The sequence below is a fragment of the Globicephala melas genome, chromosome 4 (genome assembly GCF_963455315.2).
Source record: "Globicephala melas chromosome 4, mGloMel1.2, whole genome shotgun sequence".
In the NCBI taxonomy this organism is placed as follows: Eukaryota; Metazoa; Chordata; class Mammalia; order Artiodactyla; family Delphinidae; genus Globicephala; species Globicephala melas.
This window is the reverse complement of record NC_083317.1, coordinates 72,299,605-72,327,388: the sequence shown is the minus strand read 5'-3', so window position 1 is coordinate 72,327,388 and position 27,784 is coordinate 72,299,605. Positions and strand designations below refer to the sequence as shown.

At 36.1% G+C, this 27,784-nt stretch overlaps 1 protein-coding gene across 30 annotated transcripts in view; it reads left to right on the top strand.

Moving 5' to 3' along the window:
- The window catches only part of DLG1 (discs large MAGUK scaffold protein 1), a 285,801-nt gene that overhangs the window by 193,511 nt on the left and 64,506 nt on the right, over window positions 1-27,784 (top strand). For all 30 annotated transcript variants that reach the window (XM_060298239.2, XM_060298240.1, XM_060298250.1 and 27 more), the window contains one exon: window positions 10,287-10,389. In XM_060298239.2, coding sequence (XP_060154222.1) covers window positions 10,287-10,389 — 103 coding nt within the window. The remainder of the gene's footprint in view (window positions 1-10,286; window positions 10,390-27,784) is intronic.

The following is a 27,784-nucleotide window of genomic DNA, read 5'->3' as shown; positions in this document are numbered from 1 at the left end:
ATGGAAGTAAAGAGGAGATGTCAGACAATAAAGAGGAGACAGAATCTTTGAAGACATAATGACAAAGAACTTTCAAAAACTGATGAAAGATATCTACCCACAGATCTGTGAAGCATAGCAAAGCCAAGGCAGAATACATGCAAAGGAAACCAGACCTAGATACATTGTAAAGTGCTAGAAAGCTATGCTAAAGAGCACATGTTAAAAGTAAACATAGAAACACATTACATATATAGGAACAGTACAAATGACAGCTGGATTCTCACTGGAAATATTAGAAGACATAAAGGAATGGAACAGTATCTTTAAAGTGGTGAAAGAAAAAACCTTCAACCTAGAATCCTATATCTCCTGAAATTAGTCATCAGAAATGAAGTTGAAATAGAGACATTTTCAAACAGACAGTATATCTTAGAGAAGTTGTTCTTGACAGACCTACAAGATATACTAGAAGAAATTGTTCTGGTTAAAGAGAAATTATATCAGATGGAACCTAAATCTGCAGACAGGAAATAAGAATAACAGAAAGGGTAAATACCTGGATAAGTATAAAAGGTACATTTTTTAGGAAATAATTTTACATGTTTCATTATAAGATGATTGGCTCTTTAAAACAAAATAACTTCATCGTATTGTGTGAGTTATGGCATATGTAGAAGTAAGATATAAGGCCACCAAAGCACAAATAGAAAGGGGGAGGATGGTTCTTATACAGTTTGAGAAGTGGTGTAAAATTAATTGAAAGTAGCCTGTGATAATTTATACTTGCATGTTATAATCTCTAGAGGAAACACTAAAACTACTCCAAAAGGGTATAGTTTATGTAAGTCAATACAGGAAATAAAATGAAATATGAAAAAATACATGCTTCCTCCAAACAAAGGTAGGAAAGGAAGAAAAGACAAGGTAGAAAAAAGCAGTGCCAAGGTGTGAGGTTAAAATGCAACTATATTAATATCTACATTATAGTTAGCACTTTAAGATGCAGAAACTGTCAGCTTGGTTCAAAAAAACCAAGACCCAAATATAGACCCTTTGTCAGAAATTCACTTTAAATATAAAGATTCATATGTTGTAAGTAAAAGAGTAGAAGAAATTATGCTATATAAACAACATATGAAAGATGGTGTGACTATATTCATATGAGACAAAATAGACTTCAAGGCAAATGGTGTTATTACTGAGAGATTTTATATAATGAAAGCATCATTTCTTCAAGAAGACATAACAGCCCTCATTGTGCATGTACCTAGTAATCCTTTCAAAGCACATAAAGCAAAAATTCCCAGAATTAAGAGAGAAATGGACAAATCTACAGAGTTGGGGATTTAAACACCCTCTTCTATAACTGGTAGAATAAGTAGAGAAAAGAAGAAAATAACTTTAGCCTTACCACTCATCATCTATAAAAATTAACTTGAAATGGATTGTAGAACTAAACTTCTAGTAAAAAACATACAAGAAAATCTTAGTGAACTTGGATTAGTCAAAGATTTCTTAAATGGTACCAAGGGACCAAGTCAGTCCAGTGGTGAAAGGAAAGTCTTTTTAATAAATGCTGAAACAGCTGGATATCTTTATGGAAAAATACAAATTTCAACTCAGTCTTACTCCAGATATAAAAATTAACTCTAGATGATTATAAATCTTATAAATCTAAGTGTGAAGCCCAGAGCCATAATCCTCCTGGAAGAAAACATAGAAGGATATCTTTGCAACCCTGAGGTAGGCGACAGTTTCTTGGACAAGATATGTTAAACACTAACCATAAAAAAATGTGCCATTAAGAAACCAAATAGGCAAGCTATACAATGGGAAAAAATATTCCCAGTACATATATCTCACAAAAAACTTATATCCAGAATATATAAACATCTCCCACAAAGCAGCAGTGAAAGGTGAGTAACTCAATTTAAAAATGAGGGGAGATTTCCCTGGTGGCGCAGTGGTTAAGAATCCACCTGCCAATGCAGGGGACACAGGTTCAATCCCTGGTCCGGGAAGATCCCACACGCCACGCCGCAAAGCAACTAAGCCCATGCACCACAACTACTGATCCTGTGCTGTGTAGCCTGCGAGCCACGACTACTGAGTCTGTGTGCCACAACTACTGAAGCCCACATGCCCTAGAGCCCACACACCGCAACTATGAAGCCCGTGCCCTCTAGGGCCCGCGTGTCGCAACTGCTGAGCCCACGTGCTGCAACTGCTGAAGCCCACACAGCTGGAGCCTGTGCTCTGCAACCAGAGAAGCCATCGCAGTAAGAAGACCGTGCACCACAACAAAGAGTAACCCCTACTCGCTGCAACTAGAGAAAACCCACGTGCAGCAATGAAAACCCAACGCAGCCAAAATAATAATACTAATAAATAAATGAGCAAAAGACTTAAACAGATATTTCACAAAACAAGGTGTATCAGTGGCTTATAAACACATGAAAATTTACTTAACATTAGGCATCAGGGCAATGCAAAAAACACAATGAATAAGCAAAACAGGGTTAGAGGAATTTTGGTGGGAGCAATGTCACTTTTTTACATCTTGATTGTGGCAGTGGCTATACAACATACACAGTTGTCAACACTCTTACCTGTAAACTAAAAATGATTACTCTATTGAATGTAAATTATGCCTAAGTAAAAACATTTTTAAAGCCATAGTGAAATACCATATCCTATCCAGTTGAATGGCTAAAGAAAAAATAATGATGACAACAAACATTAGAGAGGATGTGGAGCAGTTATAACTCTTATTCTTTACTGGTGGGCATGTAAAACTACACAACCACTACAAGAACTTTTGGGGAAGTTTTAAAGAAATTATACATACACCTAACCTTATCACCCAGATTTTATCCAAGAAATCTTATGTTTACACTATAACAGGAATGTTCATAATAGCCTATCCATAATAAAACTCAAACAGCATGGATGACATTAAAACACATCGTGTTGAGTAAAACAGAACACACCACAAAAATACATACTGTATGATTCTAATTATAATCATGTGCAGGCAACACTAACTTGTATTGATAAGTCAGAACGTGGTTGCCGCTAATTGTCCTATTATAAAAGAGGCATAATGGAGATTTCTGGGTTGGTTGATGGAAAAGGTATGTTTGGGGTTTTAGTTTCATGGGCATATACAGTTGTCAAAAATCCTTCCAACTGAACTGTTTAAATTTGTACATTTTATTGCTTGTAAGTTATACTGTAATTTAAGTTTTAAAAATAATTTACAGTATAAGGGCAAATTAGTGATAAGGAATGAATTTTTAAAAAATAAATGTTGGAGAAATTAGCTAGTTGCTTAGCGGAATAAAATTAGCTTAGAGCCTCACTTCACACCTTGTGTCAAAATTAATTCTCAGTTGGCTTAGAGGTATGTGTGAAAAACTCAAAACAAAAATATATGTTTTTTAAATTGTCCATGTGGGACCTCTTTATGTGGGTTACTGTCACACTACTAGAATATGTTACTCTGACGAACACAACGTGGTTCACCCAGAACTTTCCCAATTTTAGCACTGAAAGCCCCATGTCTGGAAACCCCTTTAGGCTAAGTTTTAAAACTGAAAGACCCAGACCCTCCCAACCAGTTGCTTGCCCTAATGTTACTGTAAGTTAAATTCAGCCTTCTGTTTGTCAGTATACATCCATTATCTTAAATATTTTAATGGTTACTAAGCTGCTCTAGGGAAATACCCTAGGGAAATACCCTGAGAAGCAATAGGAAAGACCTTAGGAACAAGAGAAAAACATGAGAAAAGATATTCTAAAATAAAACCCAGAAACACTTATTTAAGTACCTCTTTACACAAAATTTAGCTATTTTCAGTCTTCAGCTTGTATCAGGATAACCTCAAGGCGTTATTAAAAAACAGATTCCTAGATTCCATCCCCAAAGTTTCTGATTCAGTATGACTTGGATAGGATCTGAAAATTTATATTTCTTACAAGTTTCCATGAGATACTGATGTTGCTGCTCCTGGGACCAAACCTTGTGAACCACTGTTCTAAAGACATCCCTGTTATTGATGTTCTTAATGATAACCCACATTACTGAGAAAAGCATAAATATTTGGGAAGGCAGGGAAATAAATAATAATTTTTATAAAATATTCCCTTTGATATATTTAATTTTGTTGAAGAAAGAAGCTTTTTAAGTCAAGATTTATTATTGTACAGTTGTTGGACAGTGCATTTTTCACTATGGTATAAATGGAAATATTACTGTTATTTCCAGTGATGACAAGCATAGGGCAGGATATAGTTGATATTCCCTGAAAATTTAGAAACATGGAAAGTGACCCAAGGGAGTTCAACAAAAATTCTCTCCTTCATAAAAACAGTGAGAAAAGTGGCCAAAATTGTTTTTAGAATAAACTTTTTCAGAACTCTGGAAATTAACCAAAGACTGACAGCCATTCAGGAAGTGTTTACTCAAAAAAAAAAAAAAATTGCTGAATCTCTGTAAGAATGAGCTTTGTAGAATTTTAATTTGCCTAAGTCCCATCCCTGGCTCTCTATCACCACATTAGCCTTGAAAAATAGCCCACCTTTTCAGTGAGAACCAGTGGCCCAACAGCCACTAGAGAGAGCAAAATGGTGGTAGAATGTTCAGAGCTTCTTTTCCAAAGAACTGTCATAATTTGACCTGTCTGGTGGGTTCTTGGAACATCCTATTTGAAAGGTTCCCTGTATTTGACCTGATTCAAAGCTCCACCAGTGCAAAAGCCTTTTCCCTTGGGGTAATTGCAAAAACAATTACAGGCATATTATGGCTGCCTGAGACATTGGTAACAGTTGGGTCAAACAGTAGACTAATCAAAAAGTTAAAAGGAAAAGCTAGGGAGTGAACTCTCCATGGGACCTTTGAAAAGCTCTTATACTTTGGAATCTAGGAGGACACATGCATGGTCTTGGGTTGTGTGCCTGCTCAGAAAAGACCTGAAAAGGCCCTAAACTCTCACCTCTGGCTGACCATGAGACTCTGTGCAAGAAGGAAGTGAAGATTAAGGCAGAATCATCAGTTGCCTAGCTGATTGTTGAAGGCATTACCCAACATGCGCACATTTAATGAAGTCTCTGTCCAGTCATTAACTGACCACTCTGCTAATCAGGCAGACACTTCACTGGCACATACAACAAAGAATACAAGCCTTACAGAATTCAGAAAAGTCACCAAACAACTACTATAACAAACAGCAGTAATATCAAGCCCTGGGTAGGAGGACAGATCTTATACCCAGAATTGCTACTTTATATTATTTTAAATGTCCGGTTTTCAGTAAAAAATTGAGACATGCAGCAAAACAAGAAAATATACCCGGGGGAAAAGCAATCAGTAGAAACTGTAAGGAAGCCCAACACTATACTACTAGACAAAGATTTTAAATCAGATATTTTAAATATATTCTAAGAACTAAAGGAAACCATGTCTAAAGAATGTAAGGAAAGTATAGGAACAATAACGCACCAAGTAGAGTATGTCAATAAAGAGATTTCTTTTATGAAAAAGAAACAAACAGAAATTCTGGTGTTGAAGAGTACAATAACTGAAATGAAGGGGAAAAAAAATCCTCTAGACAAGTTCAACAGCAGATTTGACCTGGCAAAAGAAAAAAATCCACCAACTTGAAGATATGTCCGTTAAGACTACCCAGGCTGAAGAACAGAAAGAAAAAAGAATTAAGAAAAATTGTCAGAGGCTCAAAGACCTGGGGGGATACCATCAAGTGTACCAATGTATGTATAATGAAGTCAGAATGACAAGAGAGAGAGAAAGAGGCAGAAAGAATATTTGAATAAATAATGGCAAAAAACTTCCCAAATTTAATGTACACATCTGAGAAGCTCAGTGAACTACAAGTAGAATAAACTTGAAGAGATCCACACCACAGATAAATCATAATCAAATATCAAAAAACAAAGGGAGAATCCTGAAAGCAAAGAAAAATCACTGATTACAGGGAATCCTCAGTAAGATTAACAGTTGATTTCTTGTCAGAATCATGGAGGCCAGAAGGCAATTCTGAAAGAAAAAAGCCATTGTCCCAGGTTTCTATACCCAGTCAAACTATCCTTCAGAAAGGAAGGACAGATCTGAGTCCCAGGTAAACAAAAGCTAAGGAAGTTATTAATCTCCTTAACTTCTCTTATAGACAGTAAACCTGCCCTACAAGGAGTACTAAAGAGCATCTCATCCCTCAGACCAGAAAGAAAGGACGTTAGAGAGTAGCCCAAATCCATATGAAGAAGTAAAGAGCACTGTTAAAAGTAACTATATAGGTAAATGTAAAACAGCATAAGTGCATTTTTTGTTTGTAACTCTTTTTTTTCTCCTTTATAATTTAAACAACAACTAAATAAAGCAATAATTTTAAATCTGTGTTGATGGGCACACATACTGTATAAAGATGTAATTTATATGACAGTAGTATCACAGGGAGTATAGAGGGCACAGAATTATAAGAGCAGAGTTTTTATATACTATTGAAACTAAGTTGGTGTTAATTCAGAGTAAATGGTTATAAAATGTTAATTATGATCTAGAGAAACCACTAAGCAAATAACTCAAAATATATATAATTTTTTAAAGGGTATTAAGATAGTACAGTGGAAAATACCTATTTTACAAAAGAAGTTAGTAATGGAGGAATAGAGGAACAAAAAAGACAAGGTGTGAAGAAAACAAATAGCAAAATGGATGGCATAAATCTTTTTTTTCCGATAAGTTACATTGAAGGTAAATGGGTTAAATACGCCAACTAAAAGACAGATATTGACAGGGTAGATTTAAAAAGATCAAATTATATACTTTCTACAACAGACACACTTTAGATTCAATCTTCGTTGAAAGTAAAAGGTTGAAAAAGATATGCTATGCAAACAGAAACCAAGAAACACATAAAATGGCTATACAAGTATCAAACAAAGACTTTAGGAAAAAAATTATTTCTCAAAATCTAAGGACATTTTATAATATATGTGTTATATAGATTATGTGTGATATATAGTTATACATATTGTGTAATTGTTGATAAATTTCTAGAAAGACATAAACATTTGAAACTGACTCAAGAAGAAATGGAAACTATAACTGTAGACCTGTAACAATTAAGGAGATTGATAATCAAAACTTCCCACAAAGGAAAAAACCCAGGACCAGATGGCCTCACTAGTGCAATCTATAGAACGTTTAAAGAAGAATTAGCACCATTCACAAACTCTTCCCCCAAAAGGGAATAGGTGTGAAGAACACTTCCCAACTCATTCTACAAGGCCAATATTATTCTTATATCAAACCAAACAAAGACATCACAAGAAAAGAAAACTACAGTATCCCTTATGAATTTATATGTAAAAATCCTCAACAAAATAGCCATGTGAATTCAGCAGCATAAAAAAAGGATTGTACACCAGCATTAAAAAAGGATTATACCCCATAACCAAGTGGAATTTGTCCAAGGAATGCATAGTTCGTTCAACACAGGGATAACCAAAGTAAAACACCGTGTTAATAGAGTTAAGGATATAAGCCACATGACAATCTCAACAGAAAAAGCTCCTGTCAAAAACCAACAGCTTGCATCATAAAAGCACCAAACAAATTAGGAATAGTAGAGAACTTCCTCAACCTGATAAAAGATGTCTATGAAAAACTGATAACTTATGTCACACTAAATGCTGAAACACTGAAAGTTTTCCCTGTGAGATCAGAAACAAGACAGAGGTGTCCACTCATGCCACTTTTATTCAACATTGTGCTGGAGTTTCTAGATTGGGCAGTTAGGCAAGAAAAAGAAATAAAAGCTTTCTAGATTAAAAAGGAAGAAGGAAAATTATCTCTTATTTGCAGATGCCATGATCTTATATATAGAAAATCTTAGGAAATGCAAAAAAACCATCAGAGATAATAACCAAGCTCAGCAAGTTTGCAGGACAGAGAATCACTATACAAGAAACAGTTGTGTTTCTAATATACCAGAGTTGAACAACCTGAAAGTGAAATTAAGAAAATAATTTTATTTATAGTAGTATCAAAAAGAATAAATTTAACAAAGTGGATAAACAAAATATGGAATATCCATCCAATGGGGTATATGATTCAGCCATAATAAGTAACAAAGTACTAAAACAGGCTAAAACAAGGATGAACCATGAAAACAAGCTAAGTGAAGAAGGCAAACACAAATAGCCACATATTGTAATATTCCTTTTATATAAAATGTACAGAACAGACAAATCCTTAGAGTTAGAAAGAAGAATAGTGGTTGCCAGGGTCTAAGGGGAGAGGGAAGGGGGGAATGAATGCTAATGGGTAGTGGGTTTTTGGGGGGTGGGGGCTGATGAAAATGTTTTGGAATTAAAGCATGGTGATGGTTGCACATGCTTGTGAATGTACTGAAAAACACAAATTGTACACTTTAGAAGTTTGGATTTTATATAAATTGTATCTCCATTAAAAAGTGACCCTAAGTCTGTTTACATGATATGTTTCTCAGTACCAGGATTTCTTCTAAAATATCCTTGATAATGTATTCCATTAAAATGTTTGGCGTTATTTAGGAACATTTTAAATTTGTAGTCTTGTTAACAAATTATTCTCCTTTGAATCTATGTAGGTTGTTTTCAGATCTTTTCTGTAGTAAAGGGATCCAGTGCTTAGGAATAATTCATTAAAAATTGTGATCTTAAAAAAAAAAAAATTGTGATCTTTTCTAAAATAATCTATGAAAGTTTGTCTACCTTTTATATTCTCTAATTTTTTCTGCTAGAAATTAGGATTTTCTTTATGTTCAATATAGAACTATTTATACATTGTGTTCAGTTATTCTCTAATAAGATATTAAGCTAGAGATATTCTCTAATAAAACCACATTATGTTACACCTGTTTAGATTAAGGTTTTTGGATCTTGATTTTCATTTAAGAGGTGTCTGTACATTTTAACTTAGTTACATAGTAATATCCTTTATAGATAATGTAAAACATCAGGCCTTTAAATGTTTTACATCAAACATTAAAAATGTTCTTTTATGTAAATTTTATGGTCCCAGGAATTTCTGGGCTATAGTCAAATTTTCCAAAATTGGTATGTAATTTTTAACAGGTCTTAGATTAGACATCAATGAAGCAGGCTGTCATACTAAAATTGTGTGACAGTTCTTCTTTCCAAAAATATTCAGTAAAGGTCCCAAACATTGCTGTATTTTTTTTTTTTTTTTTTTTTTGCGCGGTATGCAGGCCTCTCACTGCTGTGGCCCCTCCCGTTGTGGAGCACAGGCTCAGTGGCCCTGGCTCACGGGCCCAGCCGCTCCACGGCATGTGGGATCTTCCCAGACCGGGGCACAAACCCGTGTCCCCTGCATCGGCAGGCGGACTCTCAACCACTGTGCTACCAGGGAAGCCCCCATTGCTGTATTTTATTCATTCATGGTTCTTAGGGAAAAAAGCCAACTTAAATATTTAAAGTTAATTACATTTAAGTTTAATGCTCACATTAATGTCCTATTAAGTTTTTCTTGTAGTGGAAAAGGTTCAGTCTCTAATGATAGTGTACCTTGCAGCGTACTAGGTGCCGGCAGCCTTTCAGAAATAAGAATGAAGTTGCCTATTCTTCTAGAGTGGGATTGATCACCTCATTAATTATTTTACCCAAGGAAGGTCCCTGTTTTAAAAAAAAGTCTTCTTGCTCATTTAATAACATTTACTGTGTTTAAATGTCAGTCCGTGAAATCTGAGCTATTTTAATACTTAAAGTAATTGCTTTCCTGTTACTCCAAAAGAATGGAAGCTTTAGTTTGGGAAAGGAAGGAAGAGAATTGAAACTGAGATGAGTAATAGTGAAAATGTGGCAGGAGTTGAAAGTATGCTGTAAACAAAATGAATTTCCCTCTCATTGCCTGAGTTACTGGTGAAATGAAATGTACAAAATGATGACACTTGCTGATTTTTCAAGTTGTCAAATTAAGGTACATTTCTCAAGAGATTGGTAGACAACCTTCTGGAACACTCAGGGGAAAGTGTTTTGCATTTGTTCACTTGACAAAGTGAAAAAATGAATATTTTAAGTGAATAAAATTGTTTTGATTGACTATACAATATATTTTTGTTCTACTGTATAACATTTTTAGTAAATCAGAACAAGAAAATATTTTAGTGATAAAGTAATTGCAAGTAATTTTTTTTTAATCTATGCCTACTCAAAGAATAGGCTATTGTGATTTCTAATCAGTGTGATGATTTTCTTTCAAATTTAATATGTGGTTTGATTTACAGGTAAACAGTGTTGACCTCAGAACTGCCAGCCATGAGCAGGCAGCAGCTGCTTTAAAAAATGCTGGCCAAGCTGTCACAATTGTTGCACAATATCGACCTGAAGGTAATAAATTCTTGTTGTCTATATTTATTTTTTATTTCAGTTTTTAGAAGTCTTCCTCTTAATAATGTTTAACTTCCCAAGCTTAACTTTCTTTTTATATTTTTGTCTGATTTATTAATCTGTTATTTGTTTAGTTTGAACTTAATTCACTCTCCAGATCAAAGAGTTTTTAATAGAATGTAGGAACTTGTATCTGCCAACTCTTTGAATATTTCTCTATTATTTGGATTAATTTTCAGGAGTTTATCTTTTTAAATGTGTCATCTCACCAAACACATACCTTTAAGTATACCTTTGACTAACTCAGTGGTTGAAAAGCAAAGATAGTAATTTTGCCAAAGAAAATTAGGTTATTTCAGTATTTTTTGACCTTTGAATTAGGTTATATTTATTAATAACAGGGTTTAAGATATGTTTCTAATAGCCTTTATTGTTACTTAAAGAGAAAGAATGTAAGTTTGAGATATGATATTTTTCTAAATAGTGAGGTATCATGGACTTGACCTTACTGAGTTCCTACTGGGAGAAGGTGATAATGGAAAGTTTGAGGTCATATTAAACATACATAAAATTCTAGTTTACATCAACATAACCACTTCAGTAAAACCTAGGTGGAATTTAAAAAGCTTAAACACCCAAAAGAATACATAACACACTATTTAATGTTCATAAACAAGGTGAAGAAGGAAAGAATGATGTGAGTAAAGGAGCCAGGTGAATCATTCTATGATTTAGCAGCTGTTACATGTATTATTCTTTTCTTGGAGTGGAATTTATTTCCGTAACAAAACCTAATATGTGTTTTACCTGATCAAAGTAGTATGTTGGGCATTGCTTGCTATTTCATAATATTTCTTATAAACCTCAGCATTCTAGGTTCAGTAACTGAACAAGAATAAATTCATTTATGTAAGGGGTAAGTTCCAAATAAATCACATTAATAAGCAAATAGGGATTAATATATGAAGTCAGAATGCTAATTCATTAATTTTTGTGAGAAACAAAACTACCAGTGGGACTACACATGCTTTTATCTTCTGGCCAACACATTCTTGCCCAATAGGCATATTATACAGAAACAAAGTATAATCAGTGCTTGCTTAGTATTATAGAAAGCCTCTTATTTATATGTTTATGAGAAATATAGACTATTTAGGTATGATTAAGGGTAAGTCAATATCTGCTCCTTGACCTCCCCAGAAAACACACAAAAGCAACAAGGAAAATAAACACATATTTCTACCCATAAAGCTTCACTTCACATTAAGCAAAACTAAGAAGACAGGTGTAATACCTAGACAACAAAATACAGGCAAAGGCTGCTTAAGCAGGTTAAGATCTGGCAAAAGCTACATGTAAAGAAGGGAAGAGTAAAAGCATGGAATGTTGAGAATGCTCAGTGGTAGCAGAACATAGAATATGACAGAAAATTGTACTTCCTAAAGGTGGGGGGCTTGTTTTTGAAGTATAAAAACATTATCCCTTGTTTATGGCAGGCCACATAAAATTGTGAGTGAGCAAACTAGAGCGGAAGCCATCCTTGATGTGGTTTTGTTTAAAGGAAGTATTTGGTTAAAACAGTCTGTCAGATTATCTGATGCTATCAAGGCAGTCTTTTGGTTTTAAAGGCTGTAAAAATAATCTGTGCTTCCATCCCCACCCTGCACCCCAAACTTTCTGGTCCAGCCAACTCATTCAGTAATAAGCAATTTAAAAGGAGCTAGCCTGGCATTCATACAAAGATATTAATAAGGAGACATGGAAACAAAAAGCAAAGCTTAGCAAGAGATAAAAGTTGTCACAAACATGCATTTACACACACACAAAAAAAATTGGCACGTATCAGATGAAACTTTGATTTTAATGTTCTTAAACAATTTATGCATTCACTTCTTTGAAAGAAGACCAGTAGATATGTAAAGAACTGTAGGAAGAGATGGCTTAACAACCAGAAGAGTTTAATTTTGAGCTAGCAGAACCCAGGAAAGAAGAAGAAAGCAAACCAATTTCTTAAATTGGAACACAAAGTCAAAGAGACACTGCAGAACAATCAATAGGGGACATAAAGGATACAATAGGAAAAGTAAACAAAATGAAATAGAAACGAAGAGAATTTTTAAAGGTTAGAAAAGACAGGCAATTATATATATATATTATATATATATATATTTTATATATATATATATACTTTCATATATATATACACACACACACAGGATATACTTAATTAGACTTTCTGGAAAAAGTAAATTTTTTTAAAAGAAAAGAATAAATGCTTGCAATTATAATTCATTCAAGAAAACTTTACTAGATTAAAAAGAAGTAACTTTACATTGAAAAGACACAGCATGATAAAAAATTAACTCAGAATGGTCAAAATTCAGACATATTCTGGTTAATTTTTATCAAGAAAGAATCTTCTGGAGTATTGGTTCAAGATGGCGGAGTAGAAGGACGTGTGCTCACCTCCTCTCGCAAGAGCACTGAAATCACAACTGCTGAACAACCATTCACGGGAAGACACTGGAACCCACCAAAAAAGATATCCCACATCCAAAGACAAAGGAGAAGCCTCAGTGAGATGGGAAGGGGGAGCACAATCATGATAAAATCAAATCTCATACCTGCCAGGTGGGGGAAGCACAAACTGGAGAACAATTAAACCACAGAAGTTCTCCCACTGGAATGAAGGTTCTGAGCCCCACATCAGCGTCCCAGCCTGGGGGTCCAGCAACAGGACTAGCAATCTCCAGGGATTCTGGCTTTGACAGGCAGCAGGATTTGAGTGCAGGACTTCCACGGGACTGGGCAAAACAGAGACTCCACTCTTGGAGAGCACACACAAAATCTTGTGCACACCAGGACCCAAGGGAAAGGAGCAGTGACCCCATAGGAGACTGAACCAAACCTACCTGCTAGTGTTGGAGGGTCTTCTGCAGGGGCAGGGGGCGACTGTGGCTCACCAAGGGGAACAAGGGCACTGGCAGCAGTAGTTCTGGTAAGTACTCATTGACGTGAGCCCTCCCTCAGGCCACCATTAGCCCCACCAAACAGCCTGTAGGCTCCAGTGCTGGGTTGCCTCAGGCCAAACAACCAACAGGGAGGGAATACAGCCCCACCCGTCAGCAGACAAGTGGATTAAAATTTTGCTGAGCAAGGCTTTGCCCACCAGAGCAAGACCCATTTCTACCCACCACCAGTCCCTCCCATCAGGAAGCTTGCACAGGCCTCTTAGCCTCATCCACCAGAGGGCAGACAGCAGAAGCAAGAAGAACTATAATCCTGCAGCCTGCAGAATGAAAACCACAATCCTAGAAAGTTAAACAAAATGAAAAGGCAGAGGATTATGTCGCAGGTGAAGGAACAAGATAAAATCCCAGAAAAACAACTAAATGAAGTGGAGATAGGCAACCTTCAAGAAAAAGAATTCAGAATAATGATAGTGAAGATGATCCAGAATGGAGGCAAAGATTAAGAAGATGAAAGAAATGTTTAACAAAGACCTAGAAGAACTAAAGAACAAACAAAAAAATGAACGATACAATAACTGAAATGAAAAATACACTAGAAGGAATCAATAGCAGAATAACTGAGGCAGAAGAACTGATAAGTGACCGGGAAGACAGAATTGTGGAAATCACTGCTGCAGAACAGAATAAGGAAAAAAGAATGAAAAAAAATGAAGACAGCCTAAGGACAACATTGAACACACCAACATTCGCATTATAGGGGTCCCAGAAAGAGAAAAGAGAGAGAAAGGACCTGAGAAAATATTTGAAGAAATAATAGCTGAAAACTTCCCTAACATGGGAAAGGAAACAGTCAACCAAGTCTAGGAAGCACAGAGAGTCCTAGGCAGGATAAACCCAAGGAGAAACACACTGAGACATGTAGTAATCAAATTGACAAAAAGTAAAGACAAAGAAAAATTATTTGAAAGCAACAGGGGAAAAATGACAACATACAAGGGAACTCCCATTAAGTTATCAGCTGATTTCTCAGCAGAAACTCCGCAAGCCAGAAGGGAGTGGCATGATATATTTAAAGTGATGAAAGGGAAGAACCTACAACCTACAACCAAGAATACTCTACAACCAAGAATACTGTACCCAGTTCTCATTCATATTTGACAGAGAAATCAAAAGCCTTACAGACAAGCCAAAGCTAAGAGAATTCAGCACCACCAGACCACTTTGCAACAAATGCTAAAGGAACTCCTCTAGGCAGGAAGGAGACTAGCAACTTTAAAAAAAAAAAAAAAAAAGCCTTGTACATATAGACTGTTATATCAAAACCTCATGGGAACAGCAAGCCCCAAAACTACAATAGATACACACACAAAAAAAGAAAAAGCAACTCAAACACAGCACTAAAGATGGTCACCAAACCACAAGAGAAGAGAACAAAAGAGGAAGGGAAGAAAAAAGACCCACAAAAACAAACCCAAAACAATTAAGAACATGGCAGTAGAAATACACATATCGATAATTACCTTAAATGTAAATGTATTAAATGCGCCAACCAAAAGACATAGACTGGCTGAGTGGATACAAAAACAAGACCCATATATACACAGTCTGCGAGAGACCTACCTCAGACCTAGGGACACATACAGACTGAAAGTGAGGGGATGGAAGAAGGTACTCCATGCAACTGTAAATCAAAAGAAAGCTGGAGTAGCAATACTCACGTCAGACATAATAGACTTGAAAGACTGTTATAAGAGACAAGGACACTACATAACAATCAAGGCATCAATCCAAGAAGAAGATATAACAATTGTAAATATGTATACACCCAACATGGGATCACCTCGTTATATAAGGCAAATACTAACAGCCATAAAGGGAAAAATTGACAGTAACACAATAATAGTGGGGGACTTTAACACCCCACTTTCATCAGTGGACATATCCAGACAGAAAATAAATAAGGAAACACAGGCCTTAAATGACACATGAGACCAGATGGACTTAATTGATATCTGTAGAGCATTCCATACAAAAGAACCAGAATACACATTCCTCTTAAGTGCACACAGAACATTCTCCAGGATTGCCCACATGCTAGGACACAAGGCGAGCCTCAGTAAATTTAAGAAAATTGAAATCTTATCAAACATCTTTTCCAATCACAATGCTATGAGATTAGAAATAAACTACAAAAAAAAACTATAAAAAACACAAACACGTGGAGGTTAAGCAATATGCTACTAAACCACCAGTGGATTGCTGAAGAAATCAAGAAAGAAAAAAATACCTAGAAACAAATGAAAATGAAAGCACAATGATAAAAAACCTGTGGGATGCAGCAAAAGCAGTTCTAAGATGGAAGTTTATAGCAATACAATCTTACCTCAGGAAAGAAGAAAAATCTCAAGTAAGCAACCTAACCTTACATCTGAAGGAACTAGAGAAAGAAGAACAAACAAAACCTAAAGTTAGTAGAAGGAAAGAAATCATAAAGATCGGAACAGAAATAAATGAAATAGAGACAAAACAATAGCAATGATCAATGAAACTAAAAGCTGGTTCTTTGAAAAGATAAACAAAATTGATAAATCTTTAGCCAGACTCATCAAGAAAAAAAGGGAGAGGACGCAAATCAATAAAATTAGAAATGAAAAAGGAGAAGTTACAACTGACACCACAGGAATACAAAGCATCATAAGAGACTACTGCAGGCAACTATATGCCAATAAATGGACAACCTGGAAGAAATAGACAAATTCCTAGAAAGGTACAGTCTTCCAAGGCTGAACCAGGAAGAAACAGAAAATATGAACAGACCAATCACAAGCACTGAAATTGAAATTGTGATTTTAAAACTCCCAACAAACAAAAGTCCAGGACCTGGTGGCCTCACCGGCAAATTCTATCAACACTTAGATAAGAGCTAACACCTATCCTTCTGAAACTGTTTCACAAAATTGCAGAGGAAGGAACACTCCCAAACTCATTCTATGAGGCCACCATCACCCTGATACCAAAACCAGACAAAGATACCACAAAAGAAAATTACAGGCTGATGAACATAGATGCAGAAGTCCTCAACAGAACATTAGCAAACTGAATCTAACAATACATGAAAAGGATTATACACCATGATCAAGTGGGATTTATCCCAGGGATGCAAGGATTTTTCAGTATCTGCATATCAATCATTGTGATATACCACATCAACAAATTGAAGAATAAAAACCATATGATCATCTCAGTAGATGGAGAAAAAGCTTTTGACAAAATTCAGCACCCGTTTATGATTAAAAAAAAAAAAGAACTCTCCAGAAAGTGGGCATAGAGTGAACATACGTCAACATAATAAAAGCCATATACGACAAACCTACAGCTAATATCATACTCAATGGTGAAAAGCTGAAAACATTTCCTTTAAGATCAGGAACAAGACAAGGATGTCCACTCTTGCCACTTTTATTCAACGTAGTCTTGGAAGTCCTAGCTATGGCAATCAGAGAAGAAAAAGAAATAAAAAGAATCCAAACTGGAGAAGAAGTAAAACTGTCACTGTTTGCAGATGACATGATACTTTATGTAGAAGATCCTACAGATGCTACCAGAAGACTACTAGAGCTCATCAATGAATTTGGTGAAGTTGTAGGTTACAAAATTAATACAGAAATCTGTTGCATTTCTATACACTAACAATGGAAGATCAGAAAGAGAAATTCAAGAAACAATTCCATTTACCATCACGTCAAAAAGAATAAAATACCTAGGAATAAACCTACCTAAGGAGACAAAAGACCTGTACTCCGAAAACTATAAGACACTGATGAAAGAAATAAAAGAATACTCAAACAGATGGCATGGATTGGAAGAATCAACACTGTCAAAATGGCTACTCTACCCAAGGCAATCTACAGGTTCAGTGCAATCCCTATCAAATTACCAATGGCATTTTTCACAGAACTAGAGTAAAAAATCTTAAAATTTGTATGGAGACACAAAAGACCCTGAATAGCCAAAGCAATCTTGAGAAAGAAAAATGGAGCTGGAGGAATCAGACTCCTTGACTTCAGACTGTACTACAAAACTACAGGCATCAAAACAGTATGCTACTGATACACAAATAGAAATATAGATCAGTGGAATAGGATAGAAAGCCCAGAAATAAACCCATGCATCTATGGTTAATTAACCTACAACAGAGGAGGCAAGACTACACAATGGTGGAAAGACAGTCTCTTCAACAAATGGTGCTGGGAAAACTGAACAGATACGTGTAAAAAAATGAAATTAGGCCATTCTTTAACACCATACACAAAAATAAGCTCAAAATGGATTAAAGACCTAAACGTGAGACTGGACCCTATAAAACTCCAGAGGAAAACATAGGCAGAACATGCTCTGACATAAATCACAGCAATATCTTTTTTGAGCCATCTCCCAGAATAATGGAAATAAAAACGAAAATAAACAAATGGGACCTGATTGAACTCAAAATTCTTTGCACAGCAAAGGAAGCCATAAACAAAATGGAAGGACAACCCACAGATTTGGAGAAAATATTTGCAAATGATGTGACCAAGAAGGGATTAGTCTCCAAAATTTACAAATAGCTCATGAGGCTTAATATCATCAAAACAAACAGCCCAATAAAAAAATGGGCAGAAGACCTAAATAGACATTTCTCCAGAGACATACAAATGGCCAAGAAGCACAGGAAAAGATGTTCAACATCACTAATTATTAGAGAAATGCAAATCAAAACTACAATGAGATATCACCTCATGGCAGTCAAAATGGCTATCAACAAAAAATCCACAAACAGTAAATGCTGGAGAGGGTATGGAGAGTTGGGAACCCTCCTACACTGTTGGTGGGAATGTAAATTGGTATAGCTATATGGAGAACGATATAGAGGTTCCTTAGAAAAGTAAAAATAGAGCTACCATATGACCCTACAGTCCCACTCCTGGGCATATATCCAGAGAAAAACATGGTCCGAAAGGGTACATGCACCCCAGTGTTCACTGCAGCACTGTTTACAGTAGCTAAGACATGGAAGCAACCTAAATGTCCATCAACAGAGGCTAAAGAAGATGTGGTACATATACATATGTATATGTGGTACATATATACAATGGAATATTACTCAGCTATTAAAAAGAATGAAATAGTGCCATTTGGAGCAACGTGGATGGATCTAGAGATTGTCATACTGAGTGAAGTAAGTCAGACAGAGAAAGAGAAATATCGTATAATATCCCTTATATGTGGAATCTAAAAGAAATGATACAAATGAACTTATTTACAAAACAGAAACAGATTTCACAGACTTAGAGAATGAACTTATGGTTACCTGGGGGAAAGAAGTAGAGGAAGGGATAGTTAGGGAGTTTGGGATCAACATGTACACACTGCTATATTTAAAATGGACAACCAACAAGGACCCTACTGTACAGCACAGGGAACTCTGCTCAATGTTATGTGGCAGCCTGGATGGGAGGGGAGTTTGCGGGAGAATGGATACATGTATATGTATGTCTGAGTCCCTTTGCTATGCACCTGAAACTATCACAACATTGTTAATTGTCTATATTCCAATATAAAATAGTTAAATTAGAAAAAAAAGAAACTTCTGGAACCCCATAAAAATATTAAGTTATTAATAAGGAGGTAAAAATTGATTGATAAAAGGAAGAACTGCTCTAATGCTTGGTGAGCATAGATCTGAACAAGGATTGTTAATTTTACCACTCTTATGTTTAGTGACTCTTAACTAAGCCTAATGTACCCCTGTATGCAGTAGGTATACTTGCCACTGATGGTTGTCAAGGGTGGGCTACCCTTTTCCTAGGATAGTTATTGCGTGGACCTAGGAATCTCTCTTTCAGATTATCTTTTTCTGTGCTTGTACTCTATTTTTTTCTTTTGCTCTTTTTTTGTGATTTCTGTACTTTTTTTCTGTATGAATCTTTCTGATTGATACTTTTTCTTTAGTTGTGTTCAAAACTTTTAAACTATTCTCATCCTGATGGAGCTACTTTTGTGTCAAGGAGAACTTGCATTGTATGTTGATTATCCAGGTAGCTGCTATTTAGCAGACATCTTCTATGTTTCAAGGTTAGACCCTTATATTAATTAGTGTTGTGTATATATCTTTTTTTCCAAACATCTCAGCACCTGACTTTTTGTCCTGTTTGACTTCTCCAGGTGTATATCTCTTTAATGTTCAAAACTGACCATGACTGAAACAATTCTTTTACTCCCTCAGTAAATGGCACTTCCATTGATGGTTAAGCCAAAAGGCGAGGAGTCATCCTTGACTTCCCTCCCCTTTTCTCAACCTCTATGTCTCCGCCACTACCCTTACCAAACCCACTATCATATCTTACCTATTATAATAGCCTCTAGCAAGTCTTCTTACTTCTTTCTTGACTTTCTCCAATCCATTCATCAGCCAAAATGATCTTTTTAAATACAAAGATTGGATTGTATCACTTTCTATTTAAAACACTTCCAATTATACTCTGAATAAAATCCAAAGCCTTTAATAGTGCCTGCAAGGCCCTGTGTGATCGAGCATAGCACAGTACATTTGGCTTCACTGCATGCCCTCTGTTCCTTCCTTTGCTCCTTCAGGTCTAACCACACAGGACTTCTTCTTTCAGACCCTTGATTACACCAGGTATTTTCCTAATTCTCTGTTCATTCTGTTTGTTCTTAGAATATTCTTTCCCCCTATTCTTTATATGATTGGCTCCTTCTCATAATTCCATTTGTCATAGCACTGTGACAATTTTTTTCTTTAAACAACTTAACACAGTTTATAATTGTATGTTTATTTAGGTGCCTGTTGGCTTTTTGTTTATTTAAGCCTTGCTCTAGAGGCTTATGAAACACATAGCTATATCCCTACATACACGTGATGATATAGAGTCAAATAACAAAGCTAGTAATAGCTAGGCTTCAGTCCCAGGTCTGTTGCCTTCAAAATCTAGATACTTTTCACTGGGAATATTTTGATGAGTGTTTAGTCTGGCAGTATTGATTTATACTATAATCTTTTACCATAGCTATGGTGTCATTGCCTAATAAACACAAGGTAAGTACCAATAGAGCACAGAAAACAAACACTGCCTTAGGAATTCAAAAGGAGGTAAATCATATTGCCTGGTATGAGGAAAAAATGCCATAGAGTACAATTGGGGCTCAACTGGAAACCTGAAAAATGGGTAGTCTTTAGATGGGCAGAGAGAAGAAATGACATTCTATAAAGAATAACAGAAGACCAAAGATAAGAGAGTTAAAATTTAAAAGCATCTTTTGGGTACTTTAAAAACTTACCTGTCCTCCTTGCTGTATTGCTACTTACCTTATGTTTGTTTATTAGGTAGTGACTTGATGGCTTTATGTTTTGTTTTAAAACTAACTATGTAGTTTTAACAAATGTACTTTGGTTGTACAGCACTTTTTCTAAAAAACATATTCCACGTCATCAGTGTGTAACTTCTGTGAGGGCCAAGGATATAAATTGAAGATAAGAGTCAGATTTTCTTTCTCAGTGAGGGGGCTATTTTACAAAGTACAAAAGGAGTCGCCTGATACTCTGATAATCAGTCATCTCCTTGCAGTTAGTATCTTCACTTTATTAATGACGAATCCATTGGGATTCTCTGCTTCATTGATAATCTGACATATATACATACATACAAACAGACAAAGAGTGAAGAGGAAAACTTCTTGGTAAGAGTAAGTTTTTATCTTTTAGGATCTATAGCTTGCCTGTTGGTCTTCCATGAAATACTGTTATGAGTTTTTCAGCCTGTATACTTTGAACTTTTATGACATAGGCTCTAAGTATGAAAAAATAATCTCCACAATACATTTAGAATGACTTTAACTCCTAGCTCCCCCAGTTTTGCTAACTCCAGAGACAAGCAACAGTTTGTTTTTAGAGCTTTACTACTAAGCATTCTGGGGAATTATAATCAGAAATCAAACATGGGCACTGGAAATACAATTCTAGTTTTTTCTCCATATCCAGAAGTTACAAAATTTGGACAGATAGTTCCTGGTCTATAGTTATAGACTCTATGGGCTGGGTGATAGACTGTAATAGAAAAAAATGTGTGCCGGGCATCTAACCATATTTATTAGCTCTTTTAATTCCCATAAAGCCCTATAAAGTGGGCACTTTTACCATCATTTTACATTACAGTTGAGTAAAATAAGGCACAAAAAGGTTAAGTAACTTGCCAGTTACATAGCTGTTAAGTGATTAAGATTCATTCTAGCCCTTTGTAGAGGAGGAAAAACTTTTCCTCTACCCTTTTAGTTTCAGTAGCTGGGCCCTATGAATTAAACTGACAGAAGACAGATTAACAGAAGAAAATATTTTATTTTGCCTGCATACACAGAGCCAACAAAAGAAGGAGTTGGCTCATTAAATGATTAAAGTTAAAGGCTTATCTACCTAACATAGTATGGAAAAGGAAGTGGAGATAAAAGCCTTCTGTGGGAAAAATAAATAGGTTTCTTAAGGAAAGAAAAGTACATTTTTAGGAGAAAGTTTGTGATAATGTTTGTCTCTACAGTATGAGTGGTCTTTCCATCTTCTTCAAGGCCATAAAGCTCCCCAAGAGAGGAGATTTACAATAGCCTCATTTCCCAGAAGTAGCTCCTTTTAGTCAGATAAGAAAAGCTCTAAGAAGGCTTTTTTCTACGTTTGTTGAACCTCAGATATCTTCAGCATAAAATAATCTCTGTGACAACTCTGGGGTTCCAAGTGGTCCCCACACCTTGAACACCTCTCAACTATACATTAAAGCTACCTCCCTTCACAAACCCTAAACTCAAAAATGTTTTATCTCAGTGTTCCTCAGGTATACTATACCAACTTCCAGACCTTATTTTTTGGTTCAGAAAATATTAATTATATTGATATTATAAAGGAAAAAGAGCAAAGGGAAAGAATTAAACTTATATTAAATATATGTTCTGTTTCCCATTGGACATGTCTTAAACTTATGAGGTATTTTTATTTCGTTTTTGTAAGAAGAAAAAAAATCTTTGAGATTGGTGTTACTGTTCCTAATCTTCAAGTGACTGAAGTCTAGAAAAGCTGAGAGGTTTGGCGATAGACACTTTTCCGTGTTTCAAAGGTTTAATTTAAATCTGAGTTGCAGAGATCGAGTTTTAACCCATCTTCTCATTTTATTTTCATAATTACTTTTGGTAACAACCAAAGAGAGTCTGGAGACTGAATGGAGAGGTTGTATTGGATTAGTGGCATTTCTTTGGAAACATATGTCATTTCTTAAAGTGGTTTTCTGGAGCAGGTTCCTAATTAATTTTTTTCAGTATCTTACTTTCCTTCCTATACCTTTCTACCCTTTCCTAACTACTTAAAACAACCAGCCTGACTTCTTACTCAGAAACTTTCCATTTTTCTTTTCTAGACCAGTCATAATATCCATTCTCTGATACTTGTTGCTCTCAGATGTTAACTGTGTATTTAATTAATATATTTCATTATAGAGTATAAATGAGTTTTATTCTTCATAGTTGGGATTGCGAGTTTCAAAGAAATTGGGAGAGGTAAAATTTCTCCCCACTCTTCTGCCCCCTGCTTTCCTCCATCTTTTCACTTGAAGTGTGGAGGTGCAAACTAAGATGAGAAGTTGAAAACGGAATAAAATGCAGAAAGTTCGCTATTAAACATTTTCTCTCCTCTTATAACCATACACATATTATTTAACTTACAGCCAGTAGTTCAGAGACTCCCTAATATATTTCATGACAGGAAATATAGTTTGGTTCAGGAATTTCTGAAATGCTTAGTGGAGATTATCTCTTAGGTAACATTTTAGTTCTCTCCAATGGTAGCTTTCCTGAAATTAGCTGTGGTGTAATTTCTAGAAGAGGGGTGCAAATGACTTAGCAGAAAAAAAGAAATGAGACTTCCTCCAAAATAAAATATAAGAAAGGGTACACAGGATGGGTGTAAGGTGGAAATTGTTAGAGCTGAAAGTATGAATTGATTGAAACAAAAGGAAAAGATGAGAATCTTAGCTAGGTGAATGAAATGGAAGGCTTAAAGGAAAAGTAACTTTGAGGAAAGTATTGAAGTATCTTTGGAACAGACGGACCGATGGTTATGAGGAATTATTAATAGTAAGTAAAGACCGTAAATATGAAAATCTGAACAGAGTGAACAAAATAAGAAAGGCACGTATTTAAGAAATTATCAGGAATTGAGTTTAGGTCTCCAATATCTTAAATGTTGACTGAGACTGTAACTGCTTTGTAGTAACTTAGTTCTTAGGAAAGAAATTTTTTGCCTCACTATAAAATAAGGTAATGTGATCTTTTTACAGAAAGTTTTTAAATTTCTAAAACGTAGAATATTTTAAATCACTAGGACTTTGGTTAATTCAGTTGGCAAGATGGCTGAAAACAACTAATAATGTTACGTGAAATATAATGAACGTCTTATTAAAAGCATCAAAGTGCTGCTAAGGCAGTAAGGAATTATCAAACAAAAAGTGAAGGGAAACTGGGAACTCAGAGAACTAAAGAATCACAGAAGTTACTTGAATAAGTGCAGTGATGTACTGGCTTACAAGGTCAGTTAAACTTTCAGGAATTTTGCAAACTAGCTGTTAAACATGGTCATTATTTTTTTATATATAAATTTATTTATTTTTGGCTGTGTTGGGTCTTCGTTGCTGTGCGCAGGCTTCCTCTAGTTGCGGCAAGTGGGGGCTACTATTGCAGTGCGTGGGCTTCTCATTGCCCTGGCTTCTCTTGTTGCAGAGCATGGGCTCTAGGGTGCGGGCTTCAGTAGCTGTGGCACGCGGGCTCAGTAGTTGTGGCTTTTGGGCTCTAGAGCACAGGTTCAGTAGTTGTGGTGCACTGGCCTAGTTGTTCCGTGGCATGTGGGATCTTCCTGGACCAGGGCTCAAACCTGTGTCCTCTGCATTGGCAGGCGCATTCTTAACCACTGCGCCACCAGGGAAGTCCCAACATGGTCATTATTAAAAATAAAATTAGACAGGCTCTTTGATAGGGCTAATGGTGGACTCTGAGAGGGCTCTTGCCAAGGAGTACTTCCCAGAACTTCTGCCAGTGTTCTTGTCCCCGTGGTGAAACACAGCCAACCCCTGCCTCTGCAGGAGACCCTCCAGCACTAGCAGCCATGTGGCTGACAGGGTCTTGGTGCTCCGGCTGGGTGTCAGGCCTGTGCCTCTGACCAGAGACCTCCCGGCTCCACATAATATCACATGGCGAAAGCTCTCCCAGACATCTCCATCTCAATGCCAAGACCCAGCTCCATTCAACACCCAGCAAGCTACAGTGCCGGACAACCTATGCCAAACAACTAGCAAGACAGGAACACAACCCCACCCATTAGCAGAGAGCCTGCCTAAAATCATAATAAGGTCACAGACACCCCAAAACACACCACCGGATGTGGTCCTGCCCACCAGAAAGACAAGATCCAGCCTCATCCACCAGAGGACAGGCACCAGTCCCCTCCACCAGAAGGCCTACGCAACTGAACCAACCTTAGCCACTGGGGGCAGACACCAAAAACAACGGGAACTACAAACCTGCAGCCTGTGAAAAGGAGACCCCAAACACAGTAAGTTAAGCAAAATGAGAAGACAGAGAAACACACAGCAGATGAAGGAGCAAGGTAAAAACCCACCAGACCAAACAAATGAAGAGGACATAGGCAGTCTACCTGAGAAAGAATTCAGAGTAATGATAGTAAAGATGATCCAAAATCTTGAAAATAGAATGGAGAAAATACAAGAAACATTTAACAAGGACCTAGAAGAACTAAAGAGCAAACAAACAATGATGAACAGCACAGTAAATGAAGGTAAAAATTCTCCAGAAAGAATCAATAGCAGAATAACTGAGGCAGAAGAACGGATAGATGACCTGGAAGATAAAATAGTGGAAATAACTACCACAGAGCAGAATAAAGAAGAATGAAAAGAATGGAGGACAGTCTCAGAAACCTCTGGGACAACATTAAACACACCAACGTTCGAATTATAGGGGTCCCAGAAAAAGAAGAGAAAGAGAAAGGGACTGAGAAAATATTTGAAGAGATTATAGTTGAAAACTTCCCTAATATGGGAAAGGAAATAGTCAAGGCCAGGAAGCACAGAGAGTCCCATACAGGATAAATCCAAGGAGAAATACGCCAAGACACATATTAATCAAACTATCAAAAATTAAATACAACGAAAAAATATTAAAAGCAGCAAGGGAAAAGTGACAAATAACATACAAGGGAATCCCATAAGGTTAATAGCTGATCTTTTAGCAGAAACTGCAAGCCAGAAGTGAGTGGCAGGACATATTTAAAGTGATGAAAGGGAAAAACCTACAACCAAGATTACTGTATCCAGCAAGGATCTCATTCAGATTTGATGGAGAAATTAAAACCTTTACAGACAAGCAAAAGCTAAGAGAATTCAGCACCACCAAACCAGCTTTACAACAAATGCTAAAGGAACTTCTCTAGGCAGGAAACACAAGAGAAGGAAAAGACCTACAATAATAAACCCAAAACAATTAAGAAAATGGCAATTAAGAACATACATATTGATAACTACCTTAAACGTAAATGGATTAAATGCTCCAACCAAAAGACATAGACTGGCTGAATGGATACAAAAACAAGACCCGTATATATGGTGTCTACGAGAAACCCACTTCAGACCTAGGGACACATTCAGACTGAAAGTGAGGGGATGGAAAAAGATATTCCATGCAAACGGAAATCAAAAGAAAGCTGGAGTAGCAGTTCTCATATCAGGCAAAATAGACTTTAAAATGAAGACTATTACAAGAGACAAAGAAGGACACTACATAATGATGAAGGGATCAATCCAAGAAAAAGATATAACAATTCTAAATATTTATGCACCCAGCATAGGAGCACCTCAATACATAAGGCAAATGCTAACACCCATAAAAGGGGAAATCGACAGTAACACGATCACAGTAGGGGACTTTAACACCCCACTTTCACCAATGGACAGATCATCCAAGATGAAAATAAATAAGGAAACACAAGCTTTAAATGATACATTAAACAAGATGGACTTAATTGATACTTATAGGGCATTCCATCCAAAAACAACAGAATACACATTTTTCTCAAGTGCTCATGGAACATTCTCCAGGACAGATCATATCTTGGGTCACAAATCAAGCCTTGGTAAATTTAAGAAAATTGAAATCGTATCAAGTATCTTTTCCAACCACAACACTATGAGACTAGATGTCAATTACAGGAAAAAATCTGTAAAAATTACAAACATGTGGAGGCTAAACAATACACACTAAATAAGCAAGAGATCACTGAAGAAATCAAAGAGGAAATAAAAAAATACCTAGAAACAAATGACAATGAAAACACGACGACCCAAAACCTATTGGATGCAGCAAAAGCATTTCCAAGAGGGAAGTTTATAGCAATACAATCCTACCTCAAGAAACAAAAAACATCTCAAATACACAACCTACTCTTACACCTAAAGCAATTAGAGAAAGAAGAACAAAATAACCCCAAAGTTAGCAGGAGGAAGGAAATAATAAGATCAGATTAGAAAAAAATGAAAAAGAAATGAAGGAAACGATAGCAAAGATCAGTAAAACTAAAAGCTGGTTCTTTGAGAAGATAAACAAAACTGATAAACCATTAGCCACACTCATCAAGAAAACAAGGAAGGAGACTCAAATCAACAGAATTAGAAATGAAAAAGGAAAAGTAACTACTGACACTGCAGAAATACAAAGGATGATGAGAGATTACTACATGCAACTATATGCCAATAAAATGGCCAACCTGGAAGAAATGGACAAATTCTTAGAAAAGCACAACCTTCCAAGACTGAACGAGGAAGAAATAGAAAATATAAACAGACCAATCACAAGCACTGAAATTGAAACTGTGATTAAAAATCTTCCAACAAACAAAAGCCCAGGACCAGATGGCTTCACAGGCAAATTCTATCAAACATTTAGAGAAGAGCTAACACCTATCCTTCTCAAACTGTTCCAAAATATAGTAGAGGGGGAACACTCCCAAACTCATTATACGAGGCCACCATCACCCTGATGCCAAAACCAGACAAGGATGTCACAAAGAAAGAAAACCACAGGGCAATATCACTGACGAACACAGATGCAAAAATCCTCAACAAAATACTAGCAAACAGAATCCAACAGCACATTAAAAGGATCATACACCATGATCAAGTGGGGTTTATCCCAGGAATGCAAGGATTCTTCAATATATGCAAATCAATCAATGTGATAAACCATATTAACAAATTGAAGGAGAAAACTCATATGATCCTGTCAATAGATGCAGAAAAAGCTTTCGACAATATTCAACACCCATT